Raw genomic sequence first — 27,141 nt, 5'->3', positions numbered from 1 at the left:
GGCATAAGACTTGGAAAACAGAAGTGCCTGTGGTCAGGTTTTAGGTATATAGAAATGTGGTTTTGTTGTTGTTGTTTTGCTTTGTTTTTAACCCAGAAAAGGATTTGCATATGTAGGATGGACAGTTTATCAAGTGGCAAGGAAGCAGAGTGCTGCTGGAGGCAGGAGATGGGGAGGAAGTGGCGTGGCCAAAGCTTAGGTTTTTCCTCCCCCTCCTCCTGGCCCCTCCTCCCCCTCCTCCTGCCCCCTCCTCCCCCTCCTCCTGCCCTCTCCTCCTCCTGCCCCCTCCTTTCCCTGCTCCTCCCCCTGCTCCTCCCCCCTCCTCCTGCCCCCTCCTCCCCCTGCTCCTCCCCCTGCTCCTCCCCCCTCCTCCCCTCCTCCTCCCCCTCCACTCCATCCTCCCCCCTCCTCCCCCCTCCTCCCCCTCCTTTTTACTCTTCTCTCATACATCACACCCTGCCCACAGTTTCCCCTTTCCCTGTTCCTCCCAGCCCCCAGGTCCACTCTTTCTCCACCTCCCTTCAGAGAACAGAAACCCTCGGGGTATCAACCAAACATGGCATAACAAGCTACACAGGACTAGGCACAAACACTCATGTCAAGGCTGGATGAGGCAACCCAGTAGGAATAAAGGGGTCCCAAGAGTAGCCAAGAGAGTCAGAGACACCCCGACTCCCACCACTGCAAGGCCCATCACAACATGAACACCATGCTGCACAACCATAGCACACATGCGGAGGGCCTGACTCAGCCACACAGGCTCCATCCATGGTCGTTGCTTCAGTCTCCGTGAGCCCCTGTGATCCCCGCTTAGTAGATCCCATGGACCGTGTTCTCCCCGTGTCCTCAGCCCCTCTGGCTCCTACAGCCCTTCCTCCTCCTCTTCCTCAGCATTTGCCAAGCTCTGCCCAACGTTTGGCTGTGAGCCTCTGCATTATTGGTTGATAGATGAAGCTGCTGCTGCTTCTATATGACAGTGGCAAAGCTTCGGAAAGAACATGACCTCCATCCTGTGGCATTGCTAGGGAGATTCCGGGGTTGAGAGAGAATGCTGCTGTAAGGCAACATTAGATAGCCATTTGGGTTGTAGCCGAGGTCAGACTTCCACCTTGTTTTTTTGAGACAGGGTCTCCTGTTGGCCTGGAACATGCCAAGTTAGCTAGGCTGGCTGGCTGGCCAGCAAGCTCCGGAGATCTCAGTGTCTCCACCTCACCACCAGCAGGACTAAGAACTCGTCACCAGCACACCTGGCTCTGGGGAGGGACCTCAGGCCCTGCTGTTAGGAGGCCAGCGTGTCCCTGAGCCATCTTCCCAGCCACTCCAGTGTATTTCCTACACTTCCCTGACTTCCTTTCTTACTCTGAAGCCAAAGACCATGTTCCTGATGCCTTTAAAAAGTAAGCGATGAGGACACAAAGTGAAGAGACTGGATGGCAGTAACACCTCAAGAAACCAGGTAAATGCTTTATCCTTTAAATCCAAGCAAGGCTCCAGCCTCTGTCCTTTTGCTGCAGACTTGGACTCTGGAGACCTCAGAGCTGCAGATAATCACCCTTTGCCAGCCCCAAACCTGAAGATCAGGGGACAAATAACCCACATTCAAGGCCACATGGTAGCCCCACAGGGCAGAGTGGTTAGTTAAGCCTCAGGAGGGAGTCAGCATGCCTCACGGCCTGCCGTGGTCCCATAACCAGATGCTGTCTTACAAGTTACAAGTTCTCAGCACGGGAAGTGGAAATCAAGACTTGAGATCGGGCAGCTTTAGTTTCAAAAACATCGTCAGAGAAAACTGGCCACCATCTTTTTTTTTCTCTCTCTCTCTCAAGACAGGGTCTCTCTGTGTAGCCTTAGCTGTCCTGGACTCGCTTTGTAGACCAGGCTGGCCTCAAACTCACAGTGATCCACCTGCCTTGCAGTCTCCATCTTAAATGACTCTTTCAGGCACTGTATAGACAAAGACATTCTAAGATGGAAGACAGCCACACATGGGGGTCGCTATGCCCAGCATCAGCGCCTGAGGTGGGCCTGTGGTGAGCATCCTGCAGCGGCCCAGGCTGCGCCCCCTTCTTTTCCCTCATCCCTCACCCTACTTTCTCCAGTTCCTTTCTTTTTCCTCTGCTACATCCTCTGCCCATGCGTGACAAGGATCTAAGTAAGAGAGAATTGCATTAGGATAGAAAGGCCTCTCCACACTAGAACAAGTGGCCTTAAAAAAAAAAAAAACAAAAACCAATTTTACATTCCAGTGATGTCAAGACCACAGCCAATTCAAAGTGAATTTAATTTAATTCAAATAAAGATCAAACAAAATGGATGTTTACATTAATCTAAATATTTGGTCCACTAGTGAATATTAATTATTTTTATCACTATACATTTATTTTAGATACTCAAAAACTTCACTGTTAATTTCCCTGTGAATAAAAAGAAAGCAGAGAACCAATGTTTAGCTCCTACCCTCAACCCAAGGTGGTTCACTGTGTGGGACAGAGGGTACATCTCTCGCTCAGTGTCTGGGTCACAGGCTGCAAGGCAGAGGTGTGGTGGTGTACACTGATCCGCTGCCGCTGGCCCTGTGGCTTCCCAGATGAAGGGCGTTTTGAGTAGAATCATTGAGAAGGCGAATGCATATTAGGTTCCTGAAAAAAAAAAACCCCACAAAACTCTCTTGGGGTTAAACGCTTCATTGCTTTGATGACTTTTATGCGTCTGTTTCAATCAGAAGACCATGTAGTTAACACCCCATAAGTTTATTACCTAACTCAGTATATTAACATGAGAATATGTGATTGAAAACAGTAATAGCTAAGCTAATAGGAAAATGTTGTTTCAAACCAGTCAGCTGTGGAGGTGCTTACTATATACTATGTTACAATATGACTGTTGACCCATAGATCATTACTCTTTTAGTCGAGGGGCTCATGTAATGCAGGCATTATGTCATCAAGGCTGTCCTTGTGCCCCCACCCATGTGGCGGGATCACAGGCATGTGCCAGCACACCTGACCCATACATTGGTTTTGAAGGCACTACCTATAATTGCATACATTACAAAAAAAAAATCAAATAATCAGATAATCCAAATTTGGCTGAAAATAATGTGCAGCGATTATACATAGACGATTTTGAGCCTGACGTGTCACCCATGTACCGTATACAACAAGAGAGGGCTGAGTGGCTGGTGTCAGTCAGGGTCACATGGGTACCAAGGTGGATTGTGTGTGAGGAACTTCACACTGCAGTAGAAAGGACACCACAAACACCCTCATAGCGAGATTTTCCCTGTTGATTTTACTATAATATATGACACAAATACACAGGATTAATAGCTAAAGGGACTAGTGTCCAAACAGGCATCTAAAAGTTTTTAAAGAATGGCAGCCTAAAACAGCCATGAGAGCAGGAACAGAAAAAAATATTGAATGATCTAAGATCACTATCTCTGTCTGTCTCTATCTGTGTGTGTGTGTGTGTGTGTGTGTGTGTGGCACTTGTGGGGTGGGGGACACACACCTATGCCCAGAGGCCGGAGGAGTGGGCCACTGTCCTCCTCCCCTGCCTTACTCCCCTGAGACAAGGTCTCTTACCGAACCAGAAGCTCTTCCTGGCACCCAGTCAGCCCCAGCAAGCTTCCTGCTTCGGCTCCCCGTGGCACTGGAGTTACAGGGTTATGAAACCCTCCCTGGATCTTTAGATGGGTGCTGGGGATTTGAACTGGTGTCCTCCTGCTCTTACCCACTGCACCATTTTTCTAGCCCTGAATTCTCCATGAATCTCGGGCTTTGACTACATTAGTCAGTTCCAATCCAAAGATTTTATTTACACATTTTGTTGTTGTTGTTGTTGTTTAAAGGAAAGGCACTTGCAAATGTGGGGACATGAAGTTGTGGCTGGGAGGGCAGCAGTTGACACCAACAGCCAATGCCACCCCAGCTTCTCTGAGCCCAAGTGGCATTTTCTTACAGAGTCAAATACACATTAGGATCAACCGTGGTGGACATCTGACCCCAGATGCCTGGTACTGTGTTTGCACATCCAGAGCACACACTGGCATGTTGTATGAGGTGTGTACACGTGCATGTGCGCGCACACTGCCTACACATTCACGGTCACAAGGCACTTGGGTGAATTTACAGTTTGTCTTGATTTGAGTAGAATGAACACACACCTTTTTACATATTCGGCCAATCCTGGCCCAAGGATATGCGAGTGTTTCACTCCTCATTACGCCCATTAACACTGATTTGTGTGAGGTGTGTTTGGACACTAGGCGTATGCTCTTGGCACTTGCATAAGGCGGCCTCTTGACTGCAAACTCCTGTCTCTCAGCTCCTCTTTCCTATGTCACTACCCAGCCTTGCAAACCATAGCATCTGTTTAGACTCCCTATGTTGTGACACAGTCTCAGTTTTCTCTTGTGGTGACTATAGTCTTCTACATACTTTGGCAGAGAGCTGTCTCATTCTCTCTTCTTTTCTTGGTTTTTCTTTTTTTTAAAGTGCCATTGACTTTGGTGGGACTCGAACTCACAACCTTTGAATTTTTCTTGGTTTTTCAAGACGTGGTTTCTCTGTATAGCCTTGGCTGTCCTGGACTCACTTTGTAGGCCAGGCTGGCCTCGAACTCACAGAGCTCTGCAAGCCTCTGCCTCCTGAGTGCTGGGATTAAAGGTGTGCGCCACCATACTCAGTTGAGGTACTTCGTTCTTAAGACATCAGTTAATTGTATGTAATTTCTTTGTGGCCAAGCTATGCTCAGAGGGAAAAACTGAAATGGCTAAGAGATACTGGCTGACAGCACTGACTAGGAAGTGGGTCTGCAGGTCACAATCTTTCATGACCTTGAAAACATTACTCAGAGTACAGCCTACGACAGGGACGCTTCTGTAAGCCTGGCTGAAACCCGCTTGTGTATGTTGCCAATGTGACCCTAAGTGGCACTGGTTGGCTTGTCTGTCATGGACGTTAAGAGGCTAGTACATACCTCTCCCTAAAATAATGGGGACAAACAGAATCAAGATGCGGAGGTATTTTCACAACTCTGATTCCTGATTAGATTACTTTCACTCCACACAATTAAATCCATTGAAAAATGAAAAACAGAAAACAAGGTGACTGTGTTTTGCAAGCTTGAAGTCCTTGCTTTCCCAACACTTTTGGTCATTACCAGATAATTTGTCATTGCAAGTAACAACTTATGCACTTGAACAAGAGAAGGGAGGAGGTTCTTAAGTGAGAGTCACACCTCAGGCCGCCGCCACTAGTGCCCTCGGCAGACGGGTTAAATAAATACTTTGCGTTATATACGTTCGTGTTCTTGAACAGACACATTTCATTTGCTGTCGACATTGCTACATGTCTGTCCCCCAACAGGAATCCTCTCTCCGTCTTTCTCTCCGTCTTTCTATGCTCAGTTCTTCAATGTATATATAGAGCTCCATTGTATGGGTGGCGGGGGCGGGGCAGGGCGGGGCGGGCACCTGAATTTGAGCGTTCATCTCTGACCAGGCACTCTGAAGAGATCCTTTTATATATTCAGCAATGCTTGTCCAGCTACCAGAACAAAGGGAAAGACGAGCCATGAATGTCCGTCTGTGAGGTTGGGTAGTAGGCCCACCTGACCCACGCTCTCGGCGGCAGCCATTGCTCTTGAGAGGAGGCCTGGTTAGGAGACAGCTCGGGGGGTGCCCGGAGGCCGGCCGGGGTCAGACGTTGCTCTGCTGCAGCAGGAGGCTCCTCAGCTCACGCCCTCTCTGGTCCTCCTGCCTGTAATGCTCTTCCAGCTTCTGTTTTTCAGAATCTGCACAGTAGAAGGTGCAATCCGGGCTCTTCCGGATCTGCTCGAACTGACTGAAGTCAGCCACATACTTTCCGTTTTTGGAGAGAGAAACCACAGGCACGAACTCAAAGCCCCAGTAGATCTCCTCCGGGATGTAAGATGTTCTGCTTTGGCACACGGCGCTGGTGGACTCCACGGTGGCGTTGAGAAGCACCACCAGCTCAAAGTCCTTTTCCTTTAGGTTCTGGGGCGTGAGATCCCGCAGGGGGCTCGTCTCATCCAGCACGTGGTAGAAGGTCATGGGCAGGATGAGGAAGGGGCTCTCGGAAGAAGAGTCCACATGGAACCTGACGGTGGCCTGATTAAGGAGGATACGCTCTCCCTCCTTGGTGACATGTGTCTGGAGCAGTTTCCCCGAGAGCTGACACTGGATCAGGAGACTCTTCCTCATGTTGGCCACCTGGATGACCAAGCACAGCCTCCCGTTCTGCTTACTGATGACCGCACAGTGGCTGAACTTGATGGTCTCGGCTCGCTTCTTGGGTCTTGCGATCTTGGCCAGGAAGGTCCCCGTGATGAAGATCTCAATCAACGTGGTGATGACCAGCTGGGCAACCAGGAGGAAGATGGCATGAGGACACTCCTCCGTGATGGAGCGGACCCCGTAGCCGATGGTCGTCTGGGACTCCAAGGAAAAGAGGAACGCTCCGGTGAGGGAGTCCACTTTCATGATGCAGGGCGTGTGGTTAGAGCTGGACTCCCCGAGTTCTAAGTCGCCGTGAATAAACGCGATGGCGTAGTAGACCACCCCAAACAGGAACCAGGTCATCACGAAGGTGGCCGCAAACAGGGTGAGCTTGTACCTCCACTTCATGTCAATGACCGTCGTCCACAAGTCCTGAAGGTAGAGCAGGTAGATGCCGTCAACCTTGTCTATCCTCACATTGCTGTGGCCACTCTTGGACATGACTCGAGGCCTGTGGGCCTTGAGTCCAAGGCCGCTGGCGTGCTTCACCAGCGGGGCACTGGACATGCCGCTGTGAATGGCATCCATGCTCAGGCTCCTCGGACCACCTGGATGAAAAACAAAGAAAAGATGTGTCTGACAACCAGTGGGGCTTCCAGGAAGCAGAATAGGTAGCAACCTTTTTGTTATGTTTTGGCGCCAATCTTCTACCACGTACGGTAACTACAGTCTATGGCCATGTACAGTAAGGTCGGGTGAATGGTCATCCCTTGGTACCCATGCCAGGTAGCTCTAATTATCAGCTCAGCACAATCTAGAATCACACGGAAAGAAGAGTTTCAGCGAGGGACCGTCTGCGCGCGTGTCTGTGGTGGATCTTCATGAGGTAGGAGGGCCCGCCTTCTGTAAGTAGCATCACTCCCTAGTCATAAGGGATCTTGAGCTATATAGGAGTGGAGAAGGTGGCTAAGCAGCCCTGCCTGCCTTCCTCAGTTTCTCTGGTGTAGAGGCACGTGGCCAGCTCTGTCAGGCTCCTGTCTCTGTGCCTGCCCTCCATGATGAACCATAATCTGGAATTTTTAGTTAAAACGAAACCTTTCTCCGTTTACTTGTTCCTCCCACAAAAGATGTTTGAGTGTATGTGCGTTGCAGGGTTGTGCCGCTGAAGCCAGAAGAAGGAATCTGATCCCCACAGAGCTAGAAGACTGCTTGGCCTGGGCGCTGGGAGTAGAGCCCTCTGCACGAGCCGTAAGCTATCTCCCCAGAGCCTGCCTAAGTTGCTTTTGCTAGGGTATTTTAACAAAGCGATAGGAAGCAAAACTAAGGCAGTTTCCAGGGGCCCTCTGTTTCTAGGACCCCGCCCCCCCTGCCAGGGCCATAAAACTCTGTCCTGAATCATAATTCCTTTACAGAGATGACAAATTAAATGCATGTAAATCTATGTGCAACATTCTCAGTACTGTAAACCAGCTCTGCATGATTCATACAACTCAGCATATGCTCATAGTATATAGAGGAGAGACTTCTGCTCTGTCCGCTTGGGGAATAATTGCCAGACCAGTGTCTGCACACACCCAGGGCAGGGTCAACCTTTCTTATACAGCCTAGACCACCTGCCTAGGGGTTGGCGCCGCCCACAGTGGGCTAGTACTGCCAGCATAAACCATCAGTCAGTAAGATGCCCCATAGACCCGCCTACACGTCAGTCTGGGGGAGCCATTCCTCAGCTGAGATTGCCCCTTTCCAGGGAATCCTGTGTTTGTGTCCAGTAGACAAGGACGGTCCTGCTGGTCCAGCTCTCATGATGACTGTGTTAGCACCTAACAAAGCCTTACTCTAAAAACAAAATGAGTTAGTTTTCTCCTGGCAACACCAAAAAGTTATGCAACTATCTTACAAAACATTATCAGCATTCATTTATAGCCAGCTTTAATGGTTTACCATGATAATACTGAAAACTTCCTTGGCTAGACCCAGAAGTGATCCAATATATGATGTTGCACACAAAAGATCTATCCACCCATAAACTGATTTTGGTACAGCAATAGAGACTATTACTCCAAATTTTCAGAGCCCAGGGCAGTATCAATACATTTTTAGATCTTCCTTTTAACCCATATACTTTGGAGCAATTCACCTGTCACCCCAATCAAAATTATTTTGGAGCAATTCATTTGCCACCCCCATAAAATTATTAATAATTAAGCATCAATGGTTTCTCTTGGTTCTGATGACATTCGGAAAAGCCCAATTATCAAGCAACTATACCCCCAATAACAGCAAGCAATTAAGCCTTCTTAACAGCTCAGTTGCTATGCAGGTTATTGTTAGACAAGCACAACCAATGTCGTTCTAGGTGCGATATTTAGGTATGCACGAGATTCTGCCCTATTCTTTAGATCAAAATAGAACCAGCTGGAGGAGTCTATTTTAAGAACAAACAAAAGGGTGTGTAGTGTAAGTGTAGAAATCTGACGTAGTAACAAAAGAAAAAAAACAAAAACAAAAACCACCTACCAGCAGCACTGGACTCCCAGCTTAGCCCAGGGATTGCTCGCCCTGCCTCAGCAGCCGCAGCTAGCGAAGAGCTGGCAGCAAGGCCCCCGGAGCATCTTATAGCACCTGCCTGGCAGATGACTCCTGCCTTCCGAGAAAAAGATGTTGGCTGTTACAGAGTAACTCTACCTGGCTGACCATGTTTTTCCCTACTTCACTGGCATTTTAAGAATTGGGGAAAAGTTTTTTTTTTTTTTCTCCTTTGGAAAGCAATAGATGGGCACGTAGTGCCTTATGACTCAGACAATGATCTTTCTGGTAGAGGGGTGTTTATGTCAAAAAAAGAAAAAGTTTTAGAATGAATGCAGGCAAATCCCTTCACGGAAATGGCAAGGGTCCCATGGAAGCCAGCGCCTGCTCAGGATGTAAAATGGAGCCTCTGGGCCACTTAATCTTCCTGTTTCATTGTGAAGGACTGAATATCCCTTGAAATGACCTGTGCCTCCACCTTTCTTTCTTGGAAAGTCACTTTTTTTTGTTTTCATTGTAAAGAAGTTACTCAGAGGTCTAACTTCTTGAAGCCTACTGCCCTCTCTTCCTGGATCTATTCTTTAGAAGGCAGGGCCATCACAGAGCGCATAGGCCTTCCTCCTCTGTGTGCCCCCGGCCACACTACTTAGGCCATAATGAGGCAGAAAGCAATCTCACTGAAGGTCTGAAGGTCGGAAAGGGGACGCCACGCCAGCCACAGAGACATTGGCGACAGGAGCTCTGCCAAGGGCAGACGCAGCAGCTTACGTGCAAGCAACTGGATGTACTTAAGGAAAAAGACAGAGGAAAGAGGACACGCATGCCCAAGGGCTTAAGCTTTTCCAGGACAAGTGAAACATGAGCATCTTGCACACAGAAGGCAGACCTCCTGCACAGCAGCCTGCAGACTGTGGGCACTGTGGCCTTGTTCCCTGGAAAGCAGGGCTGTGGGGCTTCTGTTTCTCCCTTCCTCTTGCTGGGAAGTGGGCCTGCCTGAGGAAGAGCTGTGTGCCTTCCTGTTTCTGGTAAGCGCTTGTTGGCTGCAGGCCTGAGCACTTGGCTTTAGGGTTAGTGTCTGAGCAGCGCCTCCTAGCAGTCAGGGCTTGGCATCTGAGGCCCTCCTGTCTCTGAGAGAAAGACAACAGCTAAGGGACAAGGGTCTCAGGACAGCCAGTCTCCTTTGTCCTCCAACCCGTGCCCCCAGCCTAGTACCCTCTGCCCTCCGAGCCCTTTACCACCTGGTCACTCACTCTGTAGGTCAGGAATCTTCTGCAGGGCACGTGGCACGTCCTCGCTTCCCTTCACCCACCTTGCTACCATGGGGCTCGGCTATAGCCTGAAAGAAAGAGGGGTACACGTGCTGTTCACAGGTGGTAGATCCGGGAGCACCCAGCAAAAACTGGCCCCTGAGGATTTCTTCAAGGCAGTGGGTGTGGCGTTTACCTTCGAATCCCTGGCCATCTGGCAAGGTGCCCAGTCCAGGCCAAATGACCAAGAATTTTTAAGAATGAAACCACCGTTGCTACCACCACAGCCCTCGCTGGGAATCCAGCCCCTGGAGGGAGCTCATTGGCAAAAGGCGCTGCAGAGAAGGGTCAGCCCACCCCCACCGAGGCCACAGGGATCCGAGCAGGAGGCAGGAAGGGGAAGCTCGGAGGAAGTAAACAGCACGCATTGGAGGGGAAGAGACCAGAACAGTTCCCACTCCACTGCCTGTGGAAACACATGGCTGCTGTCGAGTCAGAGAGAGTGGATGAAAAGATAGGCTGTCAGCACCACCTCCAAAAAAAAAAAGGCGGACTGGACTGTAGCAGCAGAGACTGAAGCCTGGAGCAAAAGGCTCCATGGAGCGCTGGAGGAGGTGCAAAGGCTGTGGAAGGTACCCCAGTGTCCCCCCAACACACACCACACCCTCTGCTCCTCATGATCTGCTCTAAAATCAAGGGGCTTTCACTCCTTTCTGAAATACTCTGTGTATGGGTGTGTTTGTGTTCTCGTGTAATTTGTCAACCAGTTATCAGTCACTTTCCCACATTTTATCTGCTATCTAATCCTCTATAATCTATGTGTCATCTCTACAGCAGCTACCAAATAAACTGTTAATCTACTACCTCCCTGCATATTGTGTACCACCTGACTACTACCTATGTTACCCACATCTTTCTATTGACCTTTTCACCTCTGTGTGGGTCCCACTCAGGCTCACATGCCTGCTTGTTGCCGATCAGTCACTTTGTTTACAGCAGGTGCTGCTTTATAGTTAACCCAGTCCCCCCTGTCAGCCCCCGCAGCAAGTGTCCACCGCACGGTTGGAAGACAGCCGCTTGCTCATGGCTCTGCTAAGGCCAGGGATCTGCCTTGCGCACACGTCAGTTCGGCTGTTAGCTTCATTGGCGTTTACATATCGGCACAACATGCTCTTAATTTACTCTACTTGTTCTTCAGCGCCCTTATTTCAGGAAATGTACTTCTTGGGGGATGGAGGGATGGCTCAGTGGTTAAAAGCGGCTGCAGCTATTGCGGAGGACCCAAGTTCAAATCCCGACATACACACAGACACACACACCTGTAACTCCTGCCTCAGGGGGTTGGATCCCCCTCTTCTGGCCTCCATGGGTGCTGCATACACAGCCGTACACACACACTAAATAAATACACAACATTTAGAATAGAAGTCTGCTTTTTTGCACCCTGACATGTTTTCATGTTGTTGCCTCTGGTTTTGTTTTTCCTCCGTGATGCTGCAATCTGCATGGCTTCTCTACTAAAATACTAAGAGTCAGCCACAGTTTTCCATGTGCTAAATGTGGGTATGCATTGTCACGTGACTCCCCCATCCCTCCCCCTCCCCCCGCTGTCAAAGCTTACTGGTCCAGATCAAAGTTCTCAGGACCGTGATGTCTTCACTGACATCCTAGAAAGTATTGGATGGAGAAGTCAGGGCTACCCTTTCTTGCTCACACAGGGCAGGGCCTGAACTCCCTTGGCATTTGTTCTGCAGTGTACACCACTTGTTTTCTGAAGATGAGGGAAAGAAAAGTCGGTTTAAGAAGGAAGCTAAACAGTAGGCACACTGCAGGAGACGCTTGGCTGGGTGAAGAGTGGAGCAGAGCTGCTCTGGTAGCGCTGGGAACCAGGCAGGGAAATGGGGGGCAAAAGCTGTCAAATTATCTTCTATCAGAGAGGCGGGGCTCCAGTGAGAAAGGAGGGTCTGGGAAAGCATGTGGAGCACCCTGGGGGGAGTCTCTGCTGAAAGGAAACAGCCTGTGAGTGGACAGAAGGCTGTGAGCCAATCAGAAGAAACCTGTGGGGAAATAAGGGGTGGGACAGGAGCGAGAAGCATTCAAAGTGGAGATTAGGACACTGCAGTCAGAAAATCCTGGGTACCACACTCCCTGTAGAATCCTCACAGATAGTACAACACCGACAAAGCAGCCCTGCCTCAGCCAGCTTCCCACACGGGCCCTTCGCTGTGCATCCCTGCAGCCCAGCAGAGCGAGACTGCCATTTGCTCTTGCAGGAGGACACACCGAGGCGCACACACGGGCCATGGAGAAGTGGCTCAGTTCACGCTCCCAGCACCACCGACTCATGGCAGGCCTGTACGCCTCGAGTCACACCTTTTCCAGAGGGCTCCGGGTTCAGGCCTCAGAACCACCTGGAAGATCTGAAGCCTGCCAACGTGAGGCCTAATGGACCCCACGTGCTGCTGCTACTCTGGGGAGTGTGCTGTTGCCACCGTGAGTGATGGAGCTTCAGGATGTGTGGTACTGGCTCTGCCTCCTCTCAGCATCCTGAGAAATACTGTTGCCCAGGTGTTGAATACGTCTGCACATGGATGATTACGGTATCCAACTCCACCATCTTTGTAGATGGAATGCCACCTCCTGGTGCCCAGAGCCAGGGACAAGGTGTTTAAATCCAGAAATACAGAGATTCTAGTAAAAACTGTGACATATTATTTATGCTTATTTTATAAGTACTTACATGTCATAAAGATTAGAGAGTATATGTATGTTATATATTATAAAATATAGCAAATATATAAAAATTATATATATATTTTAATTTATATTATTTATAATTATTTCAGTATTATTAATCTGTTAATATATGACATAATTATTGTATTAAATATTTATATTAATTAATATGTATATTAAATATATTACAATATATTAGTTATTTGTACAGTACAAATAACTAGCTAAAATTAATCTATACTAATTGTATAAATGTTATTTATATTTTGTGTTAAATATGTATTTTAATATAATAGAAATAATTCTAGCAAAAATTAAATGCAGAGATATTTTTAACTCTCACAATAAATTTCACCCATTGTTTTTGCTAGCCACTCCTATTTACACACCTCCTTTTTTCTAATTCTTAAAAATAGGATCTTCTGCCTGCCACAGATACTTTCTTAAGAAAAACAGATTCATTTGGGAATCACTTCCCCCTCCTGCTTAGCACAACTCTGGGGATGTTGTGCCCTGCTTTTCAGCCAGGTCTCTAGTGTCCCCACTCCAGACGCACTCACAGGGAGGGCAGGTGCCAAGGAATAAAACCTGGACCAATTCATACCTTGATTTTCTGGACTAACAAAATACAAAGGGTCTAACTTAAAGTTTTGACAAAATATAGCCTCTTGTTGATATGAAAAATTGCTTTAAAAAAATTGGGTACCAGCTGCTTCTGACACACCATTTTTTTTTTTTTTTTTTTTTTGATGACCTACAAAGCCCAAAGATTACCCAGATTAAATTCCATGTTAAGTATACACAGGATTAAGTATTAAGTAGGAAAGAAAGTGCTTAACAAGAATTTGTTCAGGGTTCACTGCGCTTAGAGGATTTCAAAGTAGCTGGAAATAGAGCCAGCCAGGCTGTCCTTTGGACCCTGTGGCAGACCACACAGAAAGACACCGGGAGACCTTTGTTACAGCTTTGAACCAACATTTTCTCTCCTCTTCAAAACCATCTGCCATTCACTTCAAAGTCTGGCTGAGTTCTGGAGCCAGTTCCTTGCTTCACCTAGAGGGTAAGACACCAGTGGCTTTGCCCACACACCCCAGCACGTTCACAAGCCGGTTTCCTGGGTCAGTGGTCTACGCAGGGAGCGCTGTGGCAGGCTTTGGTTAATGTGTGTGATAGGGATGCCAGTTATTCCCAGCATTTTTCTGAGGTCTCTGTAAAGAATCCTTACTGTAGGCCTGACCCTTTGCTTCCTGTGTGAGAGGGTCATGTGACTTTATCTGAACAATGAACTGTGCGTGGCAGTGGCCACCACAGCTGAGCAGAGGCACAGGGCTCATACAGGGGCTTTTGTGATGCCCCCAGGCTGCTCCTCATTCTGGGGAGGGAGAAGAGGAGAAAGATGTCCAGATCTGGACCACAGCAGAGCAACTGCTACCTTGTAACAGGTGAGAAAGGATGCTTGTGTGGGTCATGGAGGTTTTGGAGTTTTGGGATCCACAGACAAATCGTACTGAAAACTGGCACCAGAGAAGCCTGTGAGGCCAGGATTTGGTGTTGGATTGCATGCTACCTTAACCACACACAGAATTTAAAGGGAAGGCATACACACTCTGAAATAGCCCCAATGGAAACTCCAAATGCTGACCTAGGGTGAGAACTTGGAGCAGAGAAGTAGTCTAAGTCTAGGCAGAGACAGGTGTGCCTCATCTCCAAGCATGGCCTAGGGAAGGAGGCTGCTGCCTACCAACAGACTTCAAAGTCAGTCAGCGCTTAGGTGCCAGGCGCAGGGAGAGCCATCAGAACAAGCGCATGCGCAGACCGGACCTCCATTCGGACCTTCCTTTGGAGAGCCTGCAGAACACAGCGCATGCGCAGACGGACCTCCGTTCCAACCTTCCTTTGGCTTGGGGATCTGTGCTCTCGCAGGCATACTAGATGTAGGGGCATGGGGGCGAGGGAGGCGCATTATCTCTGTGCTGCTGATGGACAGCTTTGATTTCAGGAGGGGGACACTCCGAAGCAACGTCGTTTTTTTATTCCATCCTTCTCTTTACCAGCAGAAGAAAGAAAAAAAAATCTATTTTCTAAATGGGGAGCTTAAGGTGGGAGAGATTAATTCATGCACATGCATAAAGCCTGTAGTCAGAAGACTTTGGCCAGAGAACCAGGTCTGTCAGGCCCTGCCCTTGGCCTCTGTCAGCCTCTGGCACTGGCCTCCCAGCTACAACACCATCACCAATGACACGGTGACCCCTGTCTTCTCCCAGTGGCTTGTGATGGAACCCACACTGGAGGAGAGCACCCATCGCACAGTAAATAGGCATCTCTGACTCATCGCTTACCCTCTGTCCCGCCTTGTGTAGGACCTTGTCTCAACAATGACGCAACAACAATGATGAAAAGCTTGAGAGATTTGGTGAGGGCTCACTTCCTTGTACAGGCACAGCCTTCCCTCCCTCCCCAGGCTCCACACTGGATCGGAACCCCAGAGGCCTGCCCTGCACAGAGAGGTGGCCTCCTGGGATGCCTGGAGTCTACGCACCATCTGACTCAAGCATGGCTCAGGCAAAGCCCCGTCAGAGGCATTTGTAGGAGGCCAGCTGACGTGTTTTGCTGGCGAAGGCCATGCTGCTATAAGTCCTTGTAGTCAAAGAATGCTACAGGACCATGCAGACTGAGGGGCTCGCCCCAAGCCTTTCCCTGACTCTGCCACTGTGGGGCCAAATGCTATTTCCTGTGCGGCAAGGAGTATGTAAGGAGTCACTCACCATACTTCAGCGTAGATCTGACCTTCAGAAGCACCCTAGGGAATCCTGATCTGGTCTATACCGAACAGACCTAAAAGAGGATCTAAGGGTGGGGATGCTTTGTTGACAGTTCCTCACCCAGCAACTAACCGGCTTAGCGCTGGGACACACTTGTGATTCCCAGGCATTCCCGTGAGCAGATGTCACTCCTGGCTATCACCAAGTGTCTCGAGATGAGTTCATTGGAAGTGCAGGGCTGCGGATCCCACCCCTGAGCTGAGAAGCCAAACTTCTTCAGGTAGTTTTTTTCAAGAACTTGAATCTTAAACCCAGTTTCCCAGAAGATGGAAAGGGTAGCTTGGTGAGTTGGAGAAAATTTATCCTTCATCCTGTCTCATACAGTGAAAGCAGCAAGTGTTCCCTGAGTGACTAATTCCCAAGTTCATGTGCCACGTGGCCCTGTCGGGGACCCATTTGGCCTCTGTGTTCAAGTATTTAGCCTCCCTCCTCTGTCTCTGTCCTACTGTTATTCTTTCAAATTCCATAAGTACTAAAAAAAAAAATCCTTTTCCATCCTTAAATGTGGTGTGCACAGTTGTACCTTTAGTCCTCAGTGCAGTCCCTTCTAGTGCTTTCCAGTCTGTAGACTGTCAGTCAACCTTCTCTCCCCAGCAAGGACAAGTCTAAACGGGATCCCAGGCGCAGCAGAGACTCGTTTTCCATGGCAAAGAACCTGAGCACCAGTGCAAGTCAGAGCTATCATTTGCAAAGACAGCTTAATTTTAGGCTCTTTATTTGCAGGAGAGCTGGCTAACCCAAATAAAAACGTTATACATCTGTCTGTTGTTACAAGTGACCAACTTCAGCCGAACACTTCCTTCATAACAGCAGGCTTTCGTATAGACCAAGAGTGTGCGCAGCTATGGGCAAGTGGAAATTTCCTGTGGTTTACCACCTGGATCTTGCCTGCTCCAACATGCGAAGAATGGGGGGTGATAAGCATGTTCTCCTTTTTAATCACAGCGTGGCTTGGACATGCCTTGTTGTGAGGTGAAACAGGAAAATTTATGTCTGGGACATGGGGGGGGAGGGCGGCTGGGGGGAAAAAGGCAAACTGTGTTGTGTTAACCTCCCCAAATGTGCTACTCAAACTGTTCTCTTTGGGGAAAGTGCTTCTCCAAGAGGCTAACTCAGTCTCTCTTGCTACTCCTGTCTAGATCAGTCCAGACACAGAGAATTGTTAAATGGATTAACACTGTTCTGTTTGGTGAAGGAAGAAGAGTGGCCGAGCCAGCCGTGGCGAGTGTCTGACTGGCACGGTGGAGGCAGCAGAGAGGAAGACAGCTGCTTGTGCAGACAGCTCTGTGGGGGGGGGGGGCAACAATTATTTCATATCGTGTGTTTTACTTAACGAAACTGCAAGCTGGGTGCAGCGAGACCTTGCGAGGGGGAAGCCAGCTAGCAGGAAGCAAACAAGGGGATGGCCTTGGCTTTCCTTAATGCCTGTCTTCCTGCGAGGAGCGAAGGTGTCTGAGGGGGCAGCGCTGCTGTCTCTTTAATCACACATCCTTGAATAATTTACAACACTTCAGATTGACTCCCCCTAAATAAATCTCCCTCATGGTGAACCTTTTACTATTTCACTTGAATGTGACAAAGGCACAGAGACACAGGAAACCCCTTGTGAATGTGGTTTCTTGTTCCTCTGGCATTATGGGACATTTTCTTTGAAAACAGAAATGGAATTGTGATCTGAGTGGTTAAATGGGTTGAGCATGATTCACCTGCCATGGGGTGCTTTTCTCCCCTTGCTGGTTTTCCTGATTATTACTATCCCAATGGGAATTGTAGGCCAGGCAAAGGGAATAGCTGACTCTTGCTTGGTTTGGAACCAAGTTATTTAATAGCGGGACCCATGTCAAGCCGTCTCACGGTCTAGTCTCAGCCTATGCTTCGACCACATGTCTATGACACTGAAACTGGAGTGTTCGTGTCTTGGGGGGGGGGGGGCGGGGGAGCACAGTTCATGCCAGCAGCTTAACGTGGAGGACAATACACGTCAAGGACCAGGGGTACGTCACGTGTGATCTCTGAGTGACAGGGGTGTTTTCTAATTTCAAAATACCGTCACGTCCAATCAAAATCTTAGCCTTTTGGCAGTTAACTAATCCGCCATCAGTAAACAGCGAAACACAATCCACGGCAGCCATCTGTGCTTAATTAGCTGGAGGGTGGTTGGCTCGGCCTTGGCCATGCTAGGGCTGCCAGATAAGCTACAAGAGGCTCGGTTAATTTTGACTTTCAGGTGGCTAGCAAATACATTTTATTATAACTATGGCAACATTTAATATTTAATGATATGGATATACAGAAAAAAGTCATTGTTGATCTAAAGTGCTTGTATGCATCCTCTCTACATATGTGCAGTTTATAGATATATATAGCTAGCACGGTGGTCTCTTATTTTTATTTGCTAAATCTGGTATCTTTAGGGAGGAACAAATCTACAATCCAGAGTTGTCTAGAAGGCCAAAACACATAAAGACAAGGTTTTATACACAGAGTTCTTAGAACAGCATCTTGTTACTAGGAGTTCTGAAAACAAATGCAGGCATTGTGGCACTGTGGGGGCACAGTGCAGCCTTTTCCTGCACAGTTCTTAGAAGCAGCCTATAAGCTGGTAATCAAGGCTTATCCTTTGTTTGTTTGGGGGGATTGCAGGCCTGCACCACCATGCCAGGTTTGTGAAGTGCTAGGGATCGAACCCAGGACTTTGTGCACGCTATGTAAGCGTTGGATCAACTGAGCCACATTCCCCAGCCCTGGTTTCATTTTCAACAATTTGGTTCAGAGATTCTGAATCACTTTTTGTATTATGGTCTTTGTGTGTGTGTGTGTGTGTGTGTGCGCGCGCGCGCGTGCGTGCGTGCACGCACTAGATAAACGCATGCTTGCCTTCTTGGAATGTAATATTTAAACAGATAAAGGCAAGCCATGGAGATTACTAAAGTACCATCGCAGTTAAAACAGGCGCCTTACAACTCTGTACATGTGCTTCTTTCCCAGTCATTATGTAAAAGCTATTGTCTGAACTGCAGTGAAAGGACGCGCATATTCCCGATCCCTGGGGAAGCCAGCACAGCTGAGCTGTGTATGGCCGTCACTGTGCCAGGCCCATGGTTGGAGCGGACACAGCCATGGTTTGATGACCTGACAGAGATTCTAGTGGGAAGTCACTGGAAGTAAACGGGCTCCTTTCTTCTTCCATCTGAGGTACTTGGCCCTCTTCAGTTCTCCTGGCATGGTGGCCTGGATTTAAGTAAAGTTACATTCTAAATGCAATATTCTGTTCATGTCAACTGGGTCAGCCTATTCTGACCTTCCTGACTCCCTGTCCCCAAAGGCACAGCCAGGCATCTAACACATGATTCCTTTTATAAGTGTAGCATAGTTTAAATCACACTTAAGGAGTTGGCAAGCTGGCTCAGTGAGTGAAGGTGCTGCCAAGTGTGACAATCTGAGTTCAATCCATGGGACCCACATGGTAAAAAGGAACCGGCTCCTGCCAGTTGTCCTCTGACCTCCACACATGTGCCACAGCACTTACACACACACATATGCACAGGCACACACACTCACACACACACATGCACAGGCACACATAAACTAAATGTCCCTTCCTACAAGATGACACACACTGATGTTAGGCGTGGACACTGAGTCAGCATCACGCACTTGGGATGAGACCCAGGGGAGGCAGGCGGTCCAACATCCTTTGCTCTAGAAGTGGTACCCTTCCTTATGGCACGGAAACAAAGGAGAAAATAACAGGAAATGGCTGAATATGCTCAGATGATCCATGCTCATCATTTCGTTACATGGCATTTCTACAAACTAAGGAGTTTCAGCCAACACACTGCATGGTCCCGCACAGGGTTAGAGCACCATGGCTGCAGCAGAGCTCTTACCAGGAAGGAGAAAATGCCTTCTTTTACCCAGTCACACAGCACTGCTCTTCACAGCTCTCCCAGCGGCGCCTGCTGCAACCTGGCAGATCCTAAGCACCTTTGCCAGGACTGTGCCTACTCTTTAGCCCTAGCTTGTGTTCACGCGATGGCTTGGCTCTCTCTTGAATGGGACCTGAATTCTGGCTTTGTGCTTGCCTCTTCTAGAACAGCTTGGTGCCCCCAGGGCCTTCCCTAAGGCTCTCCTTTCTTCCGTTGTTGGCTCATCCGACGTCTCCTTCAGAAGTCAGGGTGAGCATAGCAGCCTCGGTACTTAATGATACACTAGGCATGTCCTCAAGGCATTGTTGTGTGAAGAAGGACAGAGGGCTCTATTCCTATTGGCACTGGCTCTGCCACTTTGGGCACATTCTTAACCCTTTGAGACTTGGTGTCCTCAAGTACAGACTGGAGGCAAGGATAATCCCTGCACCCCAGAGACTGGGAGGCCTTAAAATCCATCTTCTTTACCAAGTACCACATGGGAGTTGACTGTTACAGACTCATGGCAGGTGACCTACACAGAAGACCACCGAGGAGGTGCGGAGAATTCCGTTCTGAGTCTACAAAGTTCTCACAAGTGCATAAGAACTGTCACCTACAGCTTCTATAAACACACGGGTCAAAACACACGGCAGGCTGAAAAGACACTCCAGTTCTTCAACATTTGCTTATCTCAGCAAGAACTTACTGTGCTGAATGCTGAGCGAGACCCGGCAGCGAATACAAGCCACTCTTTTTTTCCCTACGGCTTAGAGTGGAACTGGGAAGTGAGGCCTTGCCTAAGATTAGGCAGCAATTCAAAGATATCCATGGGCATGCTGAGGGGGAGTCCGGGTCAGAAGACGGAACCAGGGTGTACGGTGTATTCTAGTCTGGGGTTCCTGGAACGTTCCGCAAGAAGGAGTGAAGAAACATAAAACCTTCAAGTCAGGTGAGAACTGAGTGTCTGTGGCAAAGTCCCTCGTAGACGGAGCTTAGCGCCTTCCAGAGCGGAAGGGAGGTATCAAGGAGGGAGAGGGTCTGGTGGGAGCAGGGGAGACTTAGGCCCTTGTGGGCTGAGAACCATCACATCGTCATCTCCAGAGAGCAAACAACTTCCTGCTTTTTTATTCAAAGAAAAGACAAGATTTAACTTGCTTGCTAAGCGGTTGTCTCTGACACCATGGGGAATGGCCTGGCAAGCCTTGATGCTGACACCCTACTCAGCTAACACTTTCAGCAATCCACGCTGAAGTGGCTGATGCAGAGACCGGGCTGGTGTAGCTGCTTGAGAGGCGAGCACCTGTGAGCTGTGGGCTCCCTGTAGGGTCAACAGGTGCTTGGGACTCAGCCAAGAGGCCTAGATGTAAGGCCTCAGAGATGATGACATCGGGTCTCATTCTCACTCTGTGGCCTCAGACTCACAAGGTGGCCCAGGCCAGCCTTAACTTGTAGCAGTCTCCGTGCCTCTACATCCCCAGTGCATAACAGGCGTGTATCTCTGTCTGGTCCTAATATGTCTTTTAAAAAGCAATTGATATGGCTGGATCCACTGTGTTCTCGCTCTCTTCCCTCTCTCTCTCTCTCTCTCTCTCTCTCTCTCTCTCTCTCTCTCTCTCTCTCTCTCCCCTCTTCCATCTTCCCCCCTCCCCACCCCCGCCCCAGGTAAGCTTAAAGTGAGATTGCTTTAAAATGCCAACACCACTCATTTCTTCGGAGGAAACACAATCAGAAAGGACTCCCAACCAGACTTTCCATTTCGTGCTGTTAATCTGAAAATTCAATCCCCCCTGCCCCCTGCCCCCTGCCCCAGCATGGGCTCATTCTCAGACCCTCCACATATTACTGTAAGTGAGCTGCACTTACAGTGTCCAGCTGAGAAACTTTCCGTGCCCTGCCACAGCCGAGTCTGTGGAATCATTTACTCTCAGATGTGTTCCAGCCATTCAAACCCTGAAGCCCACTTTGCGGTGAGCAGGGAGAGCTATTATTTCATGTTAGCTTAGGGCTTCCTCTAACTGGCTGAAGAGTTTACACTTGGCCCAGAGGGGCTGCGGGTGGATGAAGCAGATTCCTGCTTGATGCCTTTGCTCCGGCACACCCAGTTCCTCCGCAGCCCTTTCTGCCTCTTTCAAACCCCTAGCCTCTCCTCACAGCCCTGCTGACTCGCGTCACTTCTGATCCTAGGTCCCTCTCCTCTGCCTTTTCCATGTGGTCAGCAACTCGTGACAACGTCACCCAGCTGCTGTAGAACTCTGATCCAGAATCTGGAGGGATGGGCGCTCAGTTCACCTTTCGCACGTATGTATGTGTATATGCGTGCATTGCATGTGGTGTGTGGATGCACATGTGTGCACGTGTGTATGGAGGCCAGAGGTTGATGTTGCGTATCTCCCTTGATCAATGTCCGTCTTACTTCTTGATCAGAGTCTCCCACTGAACCTGGGTGTGTGCGCTGACTCAGCTCTCTGGGCAGGTCAGCGAGCCCCAGGGATTCTCCGTCTGCACTTACACACCTGGATCACAGACATGCATGTCACTAGCTCCTTCTGCTTGTGTTGTGGGCACTTTATAGATGGAGCCCTCTCCTTAGGCACTAGCCCATTTTAAAATCACTAATGCTAAAGAGAAAATTTGACACATATGAGTGACTTAACCTTTAAGGGGAGACCAAGGTAGGCAGAAACCACTGCTGCTGAAGTGAACTTGGAAGCCCCTGGATCTAACCAGGCATCACGGTTACAGAAACCAGACCAGCTGAGCATGGGTGGTGGGGGTGGGGAACTTCACTGACTGGAGTGTCAGCTGGAAATGGAGACACAGTCCATACGTTGACAGCACAAGTACATGCATAAATACACTCAGCTTAGTCTGATGAAAGACTCTCTACTACTGTTCCATGTCCCCTGTCTCACGTACACAGATGTCAATCAGTGTATCCAGAGAGCTGGGCTTCTATGGGCCTCTATGTTATGTTCTGTGCCGGTGTCTCTCGTGTGGAGACCCAGGCGACAGGGGCATATGGAGATGAAATAGCTGAGTAAACCATATCCAGCCTTACTTCATCCCTTAACATGCTTTTCCATCATGTGTGGCACTATGCGCGCACACATGTTAATACCATGCATGTTGTGTCCCAAGTCTTGGTTAAGAGAGATGAAGGATCATAAGTATTTGAATCATGTGTGTAGGTGGTGAACCTCCCACCTCTGCCTCCCAGACACTGGGACCATAGCCATGAGCCGCCAGGCCTTGTGAGTCTACAGCACCAGGTTCCAAGGGCTGTTGTGTTTCAAGACATGCACACATTTCCCGGGAACCCTTAACATGGACATTCTTATCCAGAAATCCCTGGGCTGCAGCCTGAGGCTCGTCAGCTCCCAGGAACCCCCATATGATGCCAACTAGGGCTGAGGGGCCACAGCTCACACTGCTTAGCCGGGGTCCCCACCTGACTCATAGCAAACAGGGCCCTGGAAGGAGCCTGCATGGCCAATGACTTCCCGTTTCCCCTGCAGATTGCAGCTACTAGTGTCACCACAAACACACACAAGAATGTCCCATAAGTTTGGCACAGAGACACAAGGGTTAGTTCCGCCATCTGTCCCTGTAGGAAGGGCCGTGTGGGAAATCTGCTTGAACAGAAGGCTCTCCCTCATTAAGGCTGAGAGCATCACATGTGCATCACCATGCAGGGTTACAAAGGTCCTGTCATCAGCAAACTCCTTTCCAGCGCTGGCTCTAACCTAAAAGCTTTCCTTCTGGGGAACATAGCTGGAGACTGAGGTCTTGGCCTCCCTGGTGTCATAGCTCCTGTGGGGCTCACACTGAGCTGGGCATGCTGAGTCAGGCAAGGCAGCTCTTCATGGTCACTCTCACTAGGACTCACTGGAGCTCACTGGATGAGGACCACATGGGGAGGACCTCATTCAAAATGAGAAAAACATCACAGGTGTGCGTGTACACCACACAAACACACACACCACACATACACACGTACATACACACTTCACATACATACACACACACACGCATACACACACACACACCACACACACATACATACACACACACACGCATACATACACACACACACGCATACATACATACATACACACTTCACATACACACACACACACGCATACATACACACTTCACATACATACATACACACACGCATACATACACACACACCACACACACATACATACACACACACACGCATACACACACACACACCACACACACATACATACATACACACTTCACATACATACACACACACACGCATACATACATACATACACACTTCACATACATACACACACACACGCATACATACATACATACACACTTCACATACATACACACACACACGCATACATACACACACACCACACACACATACATACCACATATATTTCTTAATTTCAGAGATATTTTGCATTAAGCAAATGCATTTGAAAAAGACTTGTTCTCGTGTATGTGTGTGTGTGTGTATGTGTGTATGTGTGAATGTGTATGGTGTGTGCATGTGTATGTGTGTGTATGTATGTATGTGTGTGTGTGTATGTGTGCGTGCACACATGCACAGGCATACATGGAGGCCAGAAGACAGTCTTGCTGTGGTTCCTCACCTGCCACACACCTTGGTTTTTAAGATGAGATGTCTCATTGGTCTAGAGCTTGCCAAGTAGACTAAGTGTGTTAGTCAGAGATGCCCAGGGGTCCTTCTGCCTCTGCTTTCCCAACCCTAAGACTGTGTGATGTATGAGGCACCACACCTGGCTTTATATGTGCAAGGAAAACACTTAGGCAACTGAGCCGTCAACCAAGGCCTGCACCTAAGTTTTTAAATACTGTGTATGTTCTACTTAAATGGAAAATTATATGAGATTGAGTACCATAAAAATTAGGTCCACAGTGCATAGAAACTGAGGCAAGCCAGCAGAAGGCCACCTCTAATCTCTGATGTGGGACAGATGTTAAATGCACAGAGACCAGGGAGCAGTGGTGGGAGGGCATCAGCTTTACCAGTTGAACCGAGTTAACTCTTAAATAAAACCTAGTTGGCCGACACCCATGTGCTTGCCTGGAGGTAGATGTGGGGATGGGACTGTGATTGAAAACCCTTGGCTGTGTCTTCACATTGATCTGCATGTCCTCACCTCTTCCTGTTGGCCTTGTCACTGCCAGACAAACAGACCATGAGAGCAAGACAAAACAAAACCCAAGATGCCCGTCTTTGGGTTATGAGAACTACCAGTAAGAAAAAAGGGGGCACTCATGGGCCTTATATAGAAGAGCCAACAAAGATTCCATTTAGTGCACTCTCAGTTCTGGGTCCCCTCTGATGGGAGCTGTGTTGCTCTCTCTGCTGGTCACCTTTCCAGATGTTTATTCTTAGTCTGTTTCACAGAATGAACTTGGCTATCCCCTCGGCAACTGCCAGCCCCCTTTTACACTTCCACACACTTCCAGTTATCTCTGTTTGTGTGTAATTCTTGTGAAACCCCAACAGGCTCATACTTGACATCCCTGTCTCAAGTTCATCTTCCTTCTAGAATGTTCTACACAGTGAAGCTCCGGTGAGCCCTCTAAAGCTCCCGACTGTCTAGATTAGGGTTCCCCATTAGTCAAAACTTCACCTCTAACCTTTTAAACATGGACCTGTAGCAGGCCCCACCTGCCTGGCTGTGGTTCTGGAAAATAGTTATCCTCGATTATTAAAGGAGGCATAGCAAAAAGAGCGTGTGCTTGAGTAGAGCAGCAGCACCCTCGTCCTCAGCACACAGCGGAGGAAGGTGAGAGGAGAGCCACGCTCAGGCTGTGTGGGATTGAGGAACTGGGGGGACGCTACAGCCTTCAGCAGGGTGTGGCTGCACGTCCCTTCATGCCCAGGGATTCAGGGTAGGGCTCAGCATGTGGGGCACGTTCAGGTTTTGCATTTTGGAGCTTTCTACACTTTACATTGTAACACATTTTCCTGCACCTCAACACTTACTCTCTACATTTAACATTTTGTCTCCTCTGTCAGAATCTTCTGGTGCAAGGCCCATGAGTTACTTTGTGTTTCTTTGATTGCTACAGTAGAGCTACACTGGAGGTTCCTGTCTCAAGTTATCTTCCTTTAAGAATGTTCTTCCCCTTGGTGGGGAGGCCTGGTGGCACTCAGAGAAAAAATAAGCAGGCTACCAAGATGAGACTTGATAGTCTGTGACCATATAGTGAGGGAGAACGTCCCCCTCGGTCACAGACATAGGGGAGGGGAATAGGGTGAAAGTGGGAGGGAGGGAGGAATGGGAGGATACAAGGGATGGGATAACAATAGAATCTGAATAAATTCATTAAATAAACAAAAAAAGAGTGTTCTGTGTACTACAACCTCAACAGTCTCTGTAAAGCTGCCTGCCGCCCAGCTCAGCAGCAGCCACTGCCTGTCACTCGTGGGCTATGACACCCTGCCGTCGCTGCCCCAATCCATGGCTGGCTTCGGCAACAGCTGCTCCTGAGCCCGTGCCTACACAAGTTGAGCGACTCACGGCTGTCCTGACAAGCTGCCTGTTACCACGGTCTCCCTTCTGCAAAGGCCTTTTTTCCTTTCCTGATGTTTCAGATTTTGTTTTGCAACATTGATCATTCGGGGCAGATGCTTTTCTTAGCTGTGGGGACGGGCTCGGTGCGTTCCCTCCGTGTTTGACTGTGCTTGTGTCCAAGAACCCTTCGTTCAGCATGTGTAGTCGCCTGCTTCCATGCCCACACACAGTAAGGTAGCCGGCAGTAGGAGAGTTGAGAATGCGCCCACGCTCCCAGGACTGTGTGGACAGTGCAGACATTTCTAACTCCAAATTTCAGAATGGCTGGTGAAACTCTGATAAAAACTAGGAAATGGGGGACTATAAGCTAAAGAGTTTGCCTGCAGTTGTGTCTAGGCCACAGTCGGCTTCCCTTCGGGATGGCAGGGAACCCACACCTCAAGGATATGTATGGGTCAGGCTAAGCTCATCTTGTGCCCTCATCACCAGAGCCCCTGGCATAGGACAGGTCTCCAAAATTTTTTTTTTTTTTTTCTTTTTATGACTCATGACTCTAGAAATGTGTCGGCACATGAATCAGGAAGTGGATTACTTGTCAGTTCATGAGATGAAACACGAATGACAATCACAAGTGTGACTAAGAACACACGAGTGGCTCCTATGCCCTCAGCACTGCACACAAAGTCTTCTGAGCTGCTGACGCTGAAATGCCCTGAGCCTGCACACTGTCCTCTCTCTCTCTCCTGGAAATGAGTTTCCACAGCTGAGATCCTTCGGGTTAAGAAGCATGAGTTTGTGTCTGTCTTGACTCAGACACCTGTGAAGGGGTCTTGGGGTTCTGAGAGAGCATGTGAGCATTCCAAAGTAGGCTCTTTTCAATAGAATGTTGTATTTCTTAGGGTGCGTTTGACCAAGGCTTAAACTGGAGAAAGCAGCAACCTTTCCATGCACACTGCCCCATGCCTTAGTTTGCCCTGACCAAAGGCATACCTACAGAAAATTAGCTCAGGAAACCTGCTGCGCTCACCAGCGGCCACTGAAACAGTTTTACCAATAACGCCTTTAAGAAGCCCAAGCGTTCACCTTGGGAATGGGGCAAGGTCAAGGGAGGGGGAGGGACGG

General features: G+C 48.8%; 1 protein-coding gene across 2 annotated transcripts in view; it reads right to left on the bottom strand.

Annotated features, from left to right (window-relative positions):
* Positions 1–5,600: 5,600 nt before the first annotated feature.
* Kcnj15 (potassium inwardly rectifying channel subfamily J member 15) overlaps positions 5,601–27,141 on the bottom strand; it is a 37,002-nt gene continuing 15,461 nt past the window's right edge. Inside the window, exons 2-3 of one of the 2 annotated variants that reach the window (XM_051150296.1) lie at positions 10,021–10,106; positions 5,601–6,852 (exon numbers count right to left, since the gene is read on the bottom strand). In XM_051150296.1, the coding sequence (XP_051006253.1) occupies positions 5,705–6,852; positions 10,021–10,090 (1,218 nt within the window). In that variant the 5' untranslated portion in view covers positions 10,091–10,106 and the 3' untranslated portion in view covers positions 5,601–5,704. The remainder of the gene's footprint in view (positions 6,853–10,020; positions 10,107–27,141) is intronic. The other variant, XM_051150295.1, reaches the window with a different exon arrangement.

This window comes from Acomys russatus, chromosome 8 (assembly GCF_903995435.1).
Source record: "Acomys russatus chromosome 8, mAcoRus1.1, whole genome shotgun sequence".
NCBI classification, from domain to species: domain Eukaryota; kingdom Metazoa; phylum Chordata; class Mammalia; order Rodentia; family Muridae; genus Acomys; species Acomys russatus.
The sequence above is the reverse complement of the archived record's forward strand: the minus strand, read 5'-3'. Positions and strand labels throughout refer to the sequence as shown.